Consider the following 15,061-nt stretch of genomic DNA (forward strand, 5'->3'; position numbering starts at 1 on the left):
GAGTGAGGTAAATTGACATTAACGTTAGTTAACTTAAGTCTTAATTGACATACATAGCTATTTTAACCCAAACCATGATCTTTTCCTAACCTTAACCAAGTAGTTTTGTTGCCTAAACCCAACCAAGTACTTTCTGTGCCTAAACCTAACGAAACTGCAACGTTTCACGACTTTAATTATGCGCGTTTCAACATGGCAATGTATCGAAACGTTACGTTTTATCTTGAAAGTGTAACCGGATATTGCATATTTATTGTTGCTAAGCGTTGCTAACTTGACTGTGGATCCCTAAACGTCAATAATTGATGCAAAAGGGCTACCCAAGTCTTTAAAAAGCGACGACAAAGGGCATTGACCATGCGTCAGACATTTGACGAGTAGGGAGTGAGACTGTGTTGGGTCAGGAGACGATTGTCGTAATGGTTAAAAACAAACGGGATAACTTCAAATGTGTGCACTTACTGAAAAAAATAACAATCAAGGTTCCTTCTCTACATGACAATGCTCTCATGCACACAGTCAGGTCCAAATTAAATGGTTTAGGTGTGGGCGAACACGACTAGAAGTGCACAGAGGCTCAACACTTTTTGGATGAATTTGAACACCGATCCCACTAAAACTCATGGCTGAATGGAAGCAAATAGTCAGGTTTTTAAAAAAGTATTTTTTTTTGTTACATATTACATGCTTACATACAAATCACACCAATACCTACAACAAGCTTCTCTCTTTCAAACATGGCTTTCTGTAATGAATGAAACACATTCTTATCTCAGGCCGTCTGGCTACAGTGTGATCATTCTCATTTTTTCAAAAGGAATCTGATTGGACGGATTAGAGTATCTATGGAACGACAGGCCATATTTATGTCAAGAAACATGGATGCTGTAAAAATCATGTGTACAGGGGTATGAATAACCAAGACATATTACAAATGTGATGATTTCAAGTCTAAAAACTCTGAGATCAATGTGCATGCAAACAATGTCTGCATCACTGTCTGCAGTTTACTAATGGTTTACGCGATTTCTGTATCTCAAAGCTCAAATTGTCTCCTTACTGTTTTTTGGACCCGCGGACATGAAAAGTTGCCTGGTATAGCTTTGAATTAGTGGTAGTCTCTTTTTGCAAGACACTTCAGAGGAAGAACTACGGCAGTGGTGATCAAAAAACCCTCCCATCCTTCATCTTCTCCGAAACTCTCCTCTAATCCAACAAACTACTGCTTGTCCAACTATTCTATCCATCTTCTGATCAGCGGACAAGATAAAAATTGATTTTGCCAACATTAAGTCTCCAACCTTGAGAAAGCAAGAAACATGAAGTATTATATCAGTGATATCAGGGAGGTGAGGTGCCTACGCAGAGCCCAAAGGATACTAAAAGACAGCACCCTCTAAGCTACAGCCTGTTCACTCTGCTGCTGTCTGGAAAGACGTCAGAGCAGCTTCTTCTCCCAGGCTGTGAGACATCCTCAGCACTCTACCATGTAAAACAGTTTTATATATGGCTTGTTATTTATCCATCATTTTTTAAAATAATGTTTTTGTGAGTAGCGTAGAGGGTCTACAAACTTAATCTCATTATACAGCCCTGTGTTGTAAAATGATGAATAAATCTACCGTGTAAATGTTTCCACTGAATATACATGACACCCCATTCGTCTTAATTTGTTAACACCATAGACTATTGGCCAACAACTTGTCAACGAGCTCTTCAATCCACTTTTGATCACTCGCCATTGGTAGAAGAGCCTAATCAGCTGATGAACACAGCGCTGCTGGCTTCTGGTTTTCTATCCTGTATGTTTATACATGTGATGTTTGAATACCTATGACAGGACACAAAGGTATGATACTTGTCAATGGTATCTTTTGTTTCATACTGTTTTCTTTATTCAGCTACAGTGCACAACTTTTTAGAAATGTTGCACATTACCTGAACTTATGTAAATATACAGTATATATAATATGTTGTATAATATGACGATGATTAATATGGAAGACGTCTTGGTATTTTCATGATGTTTGACATACAGCAATGTCTTGCGGGATGGGCCAAAAGTCCATATTTTGAATGTACTGACTGAAAATATATTATCATTATTTCATTATTCATAAGAAGTAGGTCATTTTAAATATACGTAGACCTGTATCATGTCAAATGATTAAATGACTGTAAGCACAAATTTCCTTATCCCATCTCAGACAATTATGCTTTCCCCGTCACCTTTTTCCCCATCACATTAAACCATAAACAAACATTTAGTCCTGTTTGCTCCAGAGGAACAGTACGTGTTTGTGCCATAAAGTCATTTCCCTCCAAATGTAAGAATTTTGTTGCAGACATCATGGTCTGTTATGTGAACTACAGTAATATCATTTGAATGTGCATGATGCATTTTCTTTATGGATTGAATTCATCTTAATCTCTAATTAGACTTATCTGGACAGGTTGCCAATCCATCGCAGGGCCACACATAGACAAACTCATGCCTAAGGACAATTTAGGGTCACCAGTTAACCTAGCCAGCATGTCTTTGTACAGTGGGAGGAAGCTCCGAGAGAACTAACGCAGACACGGGGAGAACATGCAAACTCCACACAGAAAGGCCGGGGCAACCGGGGTTTGAATGTAGGCTATAGGACCTGTAACCTGCCATGACACAAAATACAGCTATTTTTAGTAACTTATTAACTAAATGTTAACATTTTCTTGGCCAATATCAAATGCCACTTCATGTATCAGAACATATTGTTGCCATAAATAATGAAAACAAATTCTTTCAACAGGGTTGACATGCTGTCATTGCAGATGCAGATCTTAAGCTGCCAAATCAAACTAGAATAAAAATCTCTTAATTGGGAAGCAGGCCAAAGCAAGCTGCCAGGAGAGCTTCACATTCACTCTGGCAGATCTGCAACTCCAATGAAGTTCTACAAAAGACCCACTTCAAAGGGAAAATTCATCAGTTTAATGTTGATGGAAGGTAAAAAAACACTCAAAAATAAGAGACGTACTTCTAGAATTCTACTGCAGATAAGAACTGCTGCATCAAATTAATCTTAAACATCTAACTCTTGTTTTTTGTCCATTTATCCACCGTTTAATACAAAGAAGAGCCACAAGATTACAGCCAAATTACTATGTGTTATTTTGTTTCACAGTTACCTACACTAAAGAGAATGTCAGTGAAATATGTCGAGTGTTTAGGTGGTGGTAAAGTATGAATATTTGAGCGTTGCTTAATGGACTGTAGTAAAATGAGTATGTGCAAATAGCCAGTCTGGCTGTAATGGATGACACTAGCTAAACTTCAAACACAAAGTTCACTGTTAATGTAAAAGGATAGTGTGAATATTTTGGTGTTGATTAATGGGATGCAGAAAAGAAAATGTGCACAATGCAAATCTGGCTGGTGTAAATCTTGTCATAAAACACAGTAAATCTGTCTGCAGAGGAGGGGAAACCTTTCATAAATATGCATGGCACTGGGCAGAGTCAGTAACAGGCAAAATGAAATAAGTGAGGTGCAAATCTTCTTATTAGAGTACAATATATCTGCCTTCAGTTGAGTACAATACTGAGCTTTAAATATATAATACATAACTGACAAGGAGTGGCATTTGAATATTTTAGCATAGCAACAAAAAACCTTGACTTCCTTGATCTGTTGGATCGCAGACAGTTAATGGGGGCAGATATAATGACGTTTTTGCTATGTTTTAAAAAGAAGGATGTACCAATGCCTACTATGAACTGGAAGAAAAACATTCAACTCAGTGCACAGTAAAGAACATTGCTATGCTTACTAAATGCAAGTTATTCACATCATTTTACTGTGATTTATTTGTCAGAATTAAATAACCTTCTCTTGATAGAATGACAATAATTGGCGGGAAAAGGTAATATCCATACTTTACTGTAACCTGCTTAGCAACAGCGAATATATTGAATAATGATGTAAATACATCAACATGGGTATAATGCTGATCATAATTAAGTTTATAGGTATTTTACTTGGACTTCAGATTATGTGTAACCAGTAATTTTGTTTTTTGGTACTTGCTAACAGGCTAACCGAGGCTAATGGTGAGCTGTCCTCTTACCCCAAATCTAATTGGGATTGTAATCATGCTGGTGTCTAACAACTGAAATACAACAATGTGTATGTGATGATTCGTTTGGGACAAAATACATTAGCACACACAACAGCAGATGCAACAGAAATCTGAACTCTTAATAGAGTTGGATCAAGAAAATATTCCTGCTAAGAGGAGGCAATGTCAAAAGGAACTATCCTGTCCAAAAGTTTGTTTCCAAGAGCAGTATAGAACATAGCATGGCACTGCAGAAAATGTGATTACCATAATAAATGTATTTTGTGCAACATGAAAGCTGCAACTTGCAACATGAGATAATTTCCTCTCATTCATTTTGACATGTTTCTTTAATCAGTTAAACTAAATATTGTGCGAATGAGCCATGCATGCGTTTGCATGAACCATGTGGGGCAAATGTACCTAAAAATTGGTGAAGGACAATCATTTGTGAACCTTGAAGATGCCACCATTTTTGTAATCTGCGTGTTTGCTCACAAATCACTTTTGTGAAACAGGCCCCCGAGTTCAGACAGCCACAAATTTTAATATTCATAAGAAGCAGACCAGAAAAATGACTATTTGTCTGGTGTCTATCCAAGGGCAAAACCCACTGTAAGGACGTTTCATCAGTTGTTTGTTGAAAAGCCTAAATACAACATATGTTTATGTTAACCTGACAAGGACCTTTAGCGACCGTGTGAAGTGGGATTCCTGTCTGTCAGGAGCAAAGGCGGAAATAGCGCGATGTTGTTTTAGAGCCACAGAGTTCTAAACCCAAAACATGATCTTTCCCTAACCTCATCCAGGTAGTTATTCTTTCGGCTGCGAGGATGAAGGTTCCCTAACCATTATGAGGTTGCTGTTTTTAACCCAAATTATGATCTTTTTCTACCAATCAATACTTACTTAATCATAGCAGTGGCAGATCAGGAATAGACCATGTGAAAAGTTTTTGGATAGTCATCCTGTCAATCAGAAAACACTAACTGGTGTGATTTATAAAGGCGATGAGGTGCAACATATTTTTCCTTTTAGTTTGGAGGACTTGTTGAATTTAAGTGGTCAAAATCAGAATGGGACTAACTATAAAGGAAGGCTGACATATTAAATCAAATTCGCTCATTGAAGTAAATTTGCACTCATGAGGAATCCAATCAGGAATGAAACGGTCGCAACACAGTCCATCATATGAAGCGCCTGTATGCTAATCCTTCTATGTCGGGGTGTTGATGGTGAGAGGGAACACTGGCCGGATTTCACTGCTGTTCACTTAGTGACATAAATCTCACACAAATCTCGTTGGGGTATAGGGGGCCTGAATCTCTGTCGAAAACGCAGCAGATCCGTCTAACACCGGAGGACAACAGCCAGCTTCATAAATATGGAGGGCAGAGTGTTGAGGAGCGGGAAAGAGTATGAATATTTTACCGAGCTGGGGCCAGTGGGAGACTGACGGTGAGGCTGGCCACAGAGAGAGTACAGCTGGTTGCTTCAGTGTTATATAACACACACACAAACAGATGGACACACACATCACAAATGGACACTGGTATACAAACTGAAAACATACACAGGGGGGCACACACATGGTCATACTGTTCATGAAAGCAGGAAGCACACACACACACACACAGGCAGCAATGAACACATAAACACCAAGTGACATAAATTAACACAGACGACAGAAAAGATGAATGGCCACACACACATGCTCACTGGTCTCTTTCTCACACACATGCACACGCTCGTTGCTGTCGTCCACCCACGACTGCATTCATCCATCTTATTTTTATCATACGCAAGATGCCAGCTCGTCTGAGACAATAACGTGCTTAATACACACATAAACACTCACACGTGCATTATAAAGATGTGGAAGTGGAGAAAAAAAAGGGAGAAGAGATAGAGAAAGATGTAGCAGGCGACATACCGTACTGTATAAGCTGTAGCTACACATTGTATATACACAGAGAAGAAGTAAAACAGGTATCCATAACGCTCTATTTTAGGATTTTGTTTTGTACTTTTTTAAGGATGAGTTCGGTTAGATACTATATTTTATTATTGTCAACAGATCCCCTGAAAAAACGAAAACCAATGATGAATTGATCCCGCTAGTAGCTTGTGAAGCCAAAGCCTGGCACGGCATTCATTCTCTAATTCGCATTCATTCTTCTGTGCCATAGACCTCTTTTATCTAAAGACTATTAAAAACACATAAATGCAGGAGATTATTTCTTTCCCCCAAGGTTGTGGATGATTCACAATTTTAATCAACTACTTTCTGAAACCAAAACGTGACTGACCACTTCTAATGCTACCGTGCATATTGTCACAAAGAGCCATAAAAAGCAGAGTACAGACATCTACTTTTAACGATTAGTGCAGACAGCGCAGAACCTGAAAGTCTGCTCACTAACTCACCTGCTCCAACTGACAGGACATCAGCCTGATATCTACAGACAGCTGGCTATCTACCCAGCTGAGAGGCAGGAGCAGACTGAAGAAGTACGTAGGTAGAATCTGCACACTGTCAATTCACCTCTCAAGATATTATCTTGTCAACAAATATGGTGAGCACAAATAAGGTGAAGTGTTACCGCTATTGTTCCCAATAAGTAAGTCAGAGCCTTCTGGCATGTGATGTGAATAGTTATACTATCAGCCACAGTGTGTACAACTATCACGACCAGAGGCAGCTAATGTAGCCAGATATCATCTAAATAACTGTCCGACATTGTAATAACTCAATAAATCAACGCTGTATACGTTGTGCAAAAAACAAAAATTGATTTAATTGAGACCCATTCAGAAGCCTCATTATCAAATCCTATGTGCACTGTCCCAATACTATCAATAGTATCTACAGCATCAATTGTGTATTAATCCACAGATTAAAGTAGACAAGTAAACAAATGTACTGTTTACCCATCCATCCATCCATCCATCCATCCATCCATCGTCAACCGCTTATCTTGCGTACAGGGTCACAGGGGGCTGGAGCCAATCCCAGCTGACATCAGGCGAAAGCCGGGCTACACCCTAGACAGGTCGCCAGTCCATTGCAGGGCTGTTTGATTAATGTTTATAAAAAACTACAATGGCCAGAAGTTTTGGCCAATTACTGAAACTATAAAGACCTGTCTTTAAAGATTTTCATTATCAGCGGGAGACGATGGGCTTGGGGCTGAGTGCCACAGGTTAGGGAAGTATTAAGAGATAGACGAACACTTTGTTGAATTTAATTGTTTCATGGAATTTTTCAACAGTAAGAAAAATTAATCCAGCATCCTCCTTTAAAGTTGAAGATAATCAGCATAATCTAAACACACAATGTGTTAAGACATTCATTTGTTAATTCATTCACCTCAGGTGTTTGTTAAAACTTGTCGTGCCATTCATGGTTCATTCAACTAAAAACCCACAGTGATCGTTTTAATGGAAGAGCTGGGCAAAGGGCGAGACAGCATGAGTCACACTGACAGAAAGAGAGAAAGACAACTAGCAGAGAGCAAAAGCAAGAGAGACAGTGTTACCTGAGAACAAATGGAAACCCTAGTTCCCTTGAGTGCTAATTTGCATAAACACACACACACACACAACAAACAAGAGGTTGATATTAAAATGAGAATGACGGCGTTCCACCTTAAAAAACAAAAACAAGGCAGAGTTACAACCACTGACTACTAAGTAAAATGTAAACAGATGTCTTTGAATGCCTCTTTCTACACACACACATTGCAGACATATAACCCTCAGTCGACACACACACACAATCACATATATCAACAGTGTTCATCCTGTCCAATACACAAAATCCCAAATTCTACCTTAAATAACAACGCTGCAAGGTGAATCCAATACACACCATCAACAGTGTCCCCATGAGCTTACATGCACACACACCCTTCAGTACAATATAAACACCAGGTAGCAAGGGAAATTAAAACGCACACTGCATTTCTGCATGCTAACACACACACACACACATTCACCTTTAAGGCGTCCAACACACACCCATATCAACGCAGTCCAGCGCCACACACGCATGTAAACACTTTCCCACCCGCCTCCGCTTCTGCCTCCACACCTTTCCCACCCACTCAAACACAGCACCCACACACACACACACACACATACACACACACACACACACACACACTGCTTCCATCCATTCAGTGCTCCCCTCTCTCTTCCTCTCCATCCATCCTTACCTTGCAGCAGGCTCTGGAGGTTGAGCTGCGCCTGCTGGTGCAGCTCCTCGACACACTCCGGCCTGCTCCACGAGCCGAACACGTTCACGCTCTGTTGCCATGGAGACCTGAAGTGGGCCGCGCCGCTGCTGCTGCTGCTGCTACCTCCACCTCCGCCGGCGCTGCTGCTATGGTTGCCGTCGTTGTGGCTGCTGATGCTGCTGCTGCCGCCGCGCCTGCCGCTCTCCGCCTCTAGACCGCTGGTGGCTGGAGGGAGAGGGAGGAAAGAGAGAGAGAAGATGGAGGGAAAATGTTGAGGAAGTGATGGACGGAGGGAGGAGAGAGGGGAGGGTATGAGAGGGATGGAAATAAGATTATTGAGAGCGAGTTGGGAAAAAAAGAAGGAGAAAAATAGAGGAGAGAAAAGGAAGAAGAAGGACATGAGAGGCAAGGAGGGAAGGAAGAAAAGGGGCAACAAGGTGGATGGCGAGAGAGGGGATGAAAGAGAGAAAGGAGGGAAAAACGTAAAAAGGTGGAGAGAAAGGAGGAGGGGAGGGGGACAAAAGAGAAGAATGATTAGGGGAGTGAGTTAAGAAATTAGATGTGGAAGATTTGGGGGAAATGGAAAAAAGAGAGGGATAGAGAAGGTGAAAAGAAGGGATGGGAGAGGAGGAAGAGAGAGAGAAAAATCACACGTAAATAAAAATGTATGAATTTGCATAACTAATACCCAGAGACGTAGATTACATAATGCAGTGTGTTGTCAGGGAGAACAAGGACTGAGGAAGGAAGGAGGGAGGGAAGGAGGGAGGGTGAAAAAAAGAAACAGGGATTAGAGAGAAAATGAGGGAAGGATGGACTGGGAGAGAGGTAGAGAACAGATTTGGAGGGGAATCAGAGAGAGGGAGCACTTAATTAGGAGGGGAAAAGAGTGGGAGGAAGATAGAGGGAAAGTCATGGGAGGAGATAGAGGGAGGGAGGTAGGGAGAGAAGGAGGGATTAGGGCAGGGAGGTATGACAGGGGAAAAAAGAGACAAATTGTGATTGTGGCAGTAGGGAGAGAAAGAAGAACAAGAGAAGGAGGAGGAGGGAAAGGGCGATGACATTTAAAGGGAGGAGAACAGAGGAATGAAGGCAGAAAGGAGGGAGTTTGTGTGATTTAAAAAAAGGGGGGGGCGAGGATTAAGAAGAAGGGAAGGAAATGTTGGCCCCTGTCACTATCAAACCTCCAACACAAACAGACAATCAAAACAAATCATCCCGAGCGATCGCAAATGGCCATTCAACGTCGACATGAATGAGGCGCTGCCTTGAATCAGCGGTGATGAAATAATTTGACACTTCCAGCAGCTGATAAAACATGACTAACAAACACAGGAAATCCCAAATGTGACAGCGGTTGCTGTCCAACTGAGCTGTCAGGCGTTTTGAAAGAAACGCACAAACTTTCTGAGCGAGAACACAAGACACTTAAATCATTCACATTATTAGTTCTGACGGTCACGTGGCCATGCAGTGTCAAGTGGGAGGTAGTGGAGTAAGTCAAGGTAACCAGCATTGCTGCTTGTGTGTCAGTTTATTCCCACTCACCAAGCTTACATTGATAATTAACAATCCCACAAAATCACTAATTTAATAGTGAAACTGAGCATCTTGTGTTCACCTAGCTGAACAGATTTAACAAAAAACTATAAATAGGACAACATTAGCTTCTATTTATTTACATGCCAAAAGCAGGAGTCTGTCATCAAAATCTACTTTAGGAGGCATCTTTCAGTTTTTGTGCACCATATTCTGTATGTGGAACAAACTCCCAGAACTCCCTGTCACTTCTTTTAAATCAAAGCTGAAGATTTTTCTGTTTGCCGCTGCCTTTTTTATTAAATCAAATTTCAGGCTTTTGATTAATATCTTACACTGCACGGTAACTTTCACTCTCTACTGTTTTATCAAAAGCATCAACAGTATGTTTCACTTAAATGTCACATCCCAAAAAAAAAAAAAATAAACAAGATTCTAATGTGCACGTAATTGTACTCACTAACAACTTCCAACTGCTTTGTACGTCAAACACACATGACTGTACAAGTAAAATTTAAACGAGTAAACCTGACTAAATTATCCATCTCTAGATATCATTCAAACGTGGTGTAAACCAGACATCATTACTTACTTACACCTCACTGTCTTTATATGATGATATAATGAACCTTGTTATCTCTCAGGCTTCAGTTTACTTCATGTTTTTCTCCAGTGTAACATTAAAAGATCTTCCAAAGCACTTCACAGATCACCGGTGACAAAGGCAGGATGATCTCCCCTTCGGCTAGGATTGATTTTCCTGTAACAGAAATGTCAATTCCTGCTACAGGAAATACAGTATTTGTCCATCTCAGAGTGTTCCTGAGACACTGACGCACCAACTACTGCTCAATAAACTGCTTTGGTTCCTCAGCTAAATACCAAAAACTCTAAATATACGGACTCCGACATGTTTGGGGGAAGTATCTCTGAGGGGAATGCATAGAAACTACTGAAAAAAAAGTTTCAATTTTAAGAACACTCAGTTCCCAGCAGACGGACGTGGAGACAGTTACTCTGCAGTGGATCCGCCGGCACTATCACGTCTTGTTCGCTCTGAAGCAGCCGTCTCCTCTCATAAAACCCGCCGTACTGTATGGAATCACAATTTCACCCTCCCAGCTACCGGCTTCATCTTCCTAAGCTGCTTTCACAGAATCGGCTCCCACCAGAGAGAGCCACTGTTTATGATACAGAAGTGCACGTCAGTTAGCATCAGCCGCAGAGAAGAGATAAAAGGCAATCATGCATGATTTATAACGTACTGTAGAATAGACATATATTGTCACCATGGAGCCTATGCTATTTTACTTTTTTCTCTCCATTTGGAGCCTTAAATACACTAATTTTGAGTAAGTCTACAGCACCTTCTGTTGCATTGTTTCTTTCTTAAGCTAATCTGAGTTTACTGGATGTACGTATTGTGTTGTGGGTCTGGCTGCAAACTAAATCTCCCATTAGAGACCTTGAGTTTGAAGTGGAGGCTCAACCAGCAGATTATACTTGTGTTTTTCCATTTTTCAGTCTACAGTATTTCAAGCAGGAAAACAAACTTTTGCACCTGCAGTAATGTATTTGTTGTTGTGACCATTTCTTTAAATCCTACATTCAAAACAACTAATATAAATAACATATGTTCAAAATAAATTTTCAGCTGTTTTCAGCATTTGAATATCTACTGATATTTATTAATAAGACATATTTTGGTACAACATTTAAGCAAACTGTGGTACTTTGATGTTTGCAGTTTGTGGCACGATCTACGCTGTATAAGTGTACAAACCAGGATGCTTAATTGCAACTGTAAGGTGGCCACATCAATTACTTTTTGGTTTCTTCATAACTTGAGCATGTTAAGTAACTCTTTGTGATGGTGTAATGAAAGCAGGTAAATACCATACAGACGAGAGATTCAGTGCAAATCCTTACATTGTGTTAGCAGACTACTGGGTCAAATAGATGGGGAAAATGAGAAATACCACCAATGAGAAAAACCTCCAAGCATGTAGAGATATTTTGTCCCATACCTTAAAATGTGACTAAGTTGAGCGCTCACTGGGAACATCTTTTCAAAACGCTGGCTTCCTTTTGTCATTGTATACAATAAAAAAGGCAGCACTCTTAAGATCGCTCAGAGCGGAGTAAGTACCTAAACCGGGAACTGAAAAAATAAGATGTTCCAGCCTTAGTAAAAGCAAAGCACTTCAGGTTTTCTACAGCTACATAAAAATCGTGAAGCAGATGATGTGTTCAGGTATACAGTACAGTAAGGCTTTATTCTACACTGCCTACTAATTTGGCCTAAATGTAGTATGCAGAATGCAAACAAAAGGATGTGAGGATGTTGTACTGATGCTGACTTTTGTCATCTTATTTTAATCAGGCAGTCTCTACAACTGGTGCAGCATCCCTGTGTCAGTGGTAGGCAAGGAGGAATACAACTGATTTGTCCCAAAAATATAACATTAGATTTAAGTTATGTATTTTGTTGTGTTTTCTTACTGACAGCTCGCTAAGGTTAACGCTGCTGTCTTAGAGATTTCCAACATTAACTTAGGAGGCTTAATAAGGGTTATGTTTTTGTTATGGGTAGTAGGACAAATTTTGGTAGCTATAGGTCAAACGTTACATTTGTTACAGATCAGCTGTAGCCTTGTTCCCCTTAAACAAGATTAAATGAAATGTTAAAAAAATGTTATAAGTGGTACTTATATTTACTGCAATACCTACGATTTATTCTGCATAGGCTACCGCGGTCGGCGGTATGTAGTAGGTAGTTCCGAATACAGCCTATAGCCGCGTTTCCACCTAAGGAACTATATCCTGAAACTAGGAATTTTTGGAGGAACTCCACCGCAGGGACCAGGGTCTAAATGTAGTTGTAGGAGCTTTATTTTACCCCCCAAAAAGTCCCTACTCAGAGGGTTGTACTTTCCGAAAGTACCGGTACTTTCAGGGGGTGGGGCTTGCCTTGCAGTGAATTTCTGGAACACAGACGTGAGTCCTGCAGCTGAACTGCAGCTCTTGTCTGCTGAAATGTTTTAATAACCTTCCAAACTGTCGCAATTTTATTCTTGTGTTGGTTTCTCTGTGCTGGAGTTATTTTATGAACTTGATGGTTTTGTCCAGTTTGTTATTAAATTTTTAGTTTTTCATTATATTCCAATCAAATCTGATATTCGTTTACAAATTTTGCTCATGGTTAGTGGTTAATAAAGAGTGATGCCAGTCCATTACTTTGTAAGGCTATGTCAGCTGGTTAATTTGCCTAATCTTCGCAGGTCTTTACACCATGGTGGAAACGCACACAACAATGGGCTGAAGGAACCTTTTAGTTCCTTGAAAAGAGATCTGGGGACTGGAAACACAGCTTAAGTAATGTAATGTAGGCAAAATGTCAAGACAAACTCTTTAGCATCTCACCTATCGAAAGAAGACCAGAAATATACATATAAGCCTTATGGTTGAGAAGCTATTCCTGATTAATTTTGGACGTTTTTCCTGGGGACAGGGCTAGGATTTAAGAGGTTAATGTAATGTCAGTAATTTCTTACAAATGCCTGAGGACAAATTTTGGATACTATGCTGACACTAAAAGGTCAAAGGTGGTAATCACGTGTGATCGGTAGCACCAAAGTCACAGCTAAAAACATGGTATTGTTTTCATTATACAGCAGTTCCAAACACATACGTAAACTAAAAGGGTTGTAAAGATATATCTTAAACATTAGCCGTGCCTGTGCCCCACCATGGACTGGACACATAACTACTCTGGCTTTGCAGTTGCTGAATCAAATACAGTTTTTTTAAGATGCGGGACTTCAAAAAGTTAAATATATTATCTTGTGTGGGTGAGTGTGCTTCTGTGTGAGTAAGTCACACAAGCCTCAGGAGTTTTTGAAAATGTGGCACAAATTACTGTAAATACACCATCTAGAAAAAGAGAGACAGAGACAGAGATAGGGAGGAAGGGGGAGGGAGTATTAACTACCTTAGTGGCTGTCATACCTTTGAGACATCCCTGTTTCTGTGACTGTGTGCTTAGGATTTTTCACTGTTCTCACTGCACATCAGTACAACAGCTATCTAACAAGATTTTTCACAGGAAGCCTCACAGGATTCAGGCTGAAATCTAATACACACCACCACTGCTGCAGTGCAATGGCATTAGAAACCAAAGGGTAGCTCCAAAAAACTGTACATCAGGAAGACCATAGATTAAGCTTATACGCTTTCCAGAAATGTCCATGTTGTTTCCACATTATCACTTAAAGCTCATGAACACATCAAAGTGGTAAGAATGACTTCCCAACTCGGGAAATGGCACCACTAGAGGAGCACGTGAATGCAGCATAAATGACAGAACTGTGAACTTCTCTTCCTCAGTAAGTTCCTCTTCGTCAGCCATGACAGCTAAGACATAAGAAGAAGTCAACCTGTCACTTGACACAAAATCATGAAAGAAGACAACCTTCAAAGTTGAAAAGAAGAGAAAATTCAGTGCACTGGCCATGATGTGCCAATCAGGGAGAAGGTCCTGAAGAAATACACTCCTTTTGAGGGGTGTTTATGTTAGAAAAAAGGACAGTAGAAGCTGACTCACAGTCTGAGCAGTATTTGCAGAACCTAAAAAGTCAGACAATTAAGCTAGCGACTTACAGTCTCAGAGGTATTGACAGAAGCAAAAATGTTACCAAAAAAACAGATAGTGACTCACATGCTGTGCCTCAATATGCATTCTTTCATACTTACGCTTGATATTTTGAGTGACAATTATTACCTGGATGGTGTACTCGTAACAGTCAAAAAGTTGAGTGAGGAACGCTGGACACTTCTCACTAAAAAGTTAACTAACTTAGCTGACTTAATTTTCTGACCTCAACATGCTTTCAAACCTGGGAGCGGATGGCACAGACTGTTTTGACGGATACAAGAGACAGAGGAGTCTTCGGGGGGGCTTGTTTCCTTTGAGGTTCTCAATTAATTCTTGATTAAAACTTGAGCAGCAGCGAAGCACAGGCACCCATTTATACAGAGCACAGAGCCTCCGCCACTCTTTTTCCTTCCTCCCTTATGTAACCATGGTGGCATGAAAAGGAAAGAAGATGGAGGAGAGACACAAGCCTCTGGGTATCACTGGACAAATTTAAGGGGGTGTTGGGGGGGGGGGGGGGCTTTTTTTGT

At 40.3% G+C, this 15,061-nt stretch overlaps 1 protein-coding gene across 1 annotated transcript in view; it reads right to left on the reverse strand.

Moving 5' to 3' along the window:
- The window catches only part of LOC123979882 (NHS-like protein 2), a 66,976-nt gene that overhangs the window by 31,633 nt on the left and 20,282 nt on the right, over positions 1–15,061 (reverse strand). The window contains exon 2 of the mRNA XM_046063992.1: positions 8,318–8,563. Within this exon, the coding sequence (XP_045919948.1) occupies positions 8,318–8,563 (246 nt within the window). The remainder of the gene's footprint in view (positions 1–8,317; positions 8,564–15,061) is intronic.

Source organism: Micropterus dolomieu, linkage group LG12, assembly GCF_021292245.1.
Source record: "Micropterus dolomieu isolate WLL.071019.BEF.003 ecotype Adirondacks linkage group LG12, ASM2129224v1, whole genome shotgun sequence".
Lineage (NCBI taxonomy): Eukaryota > Metazoa > Chordata > Actinopteri > Centrarchiformes > Centrarchidae > Micropterus > Micropterus dolomieu.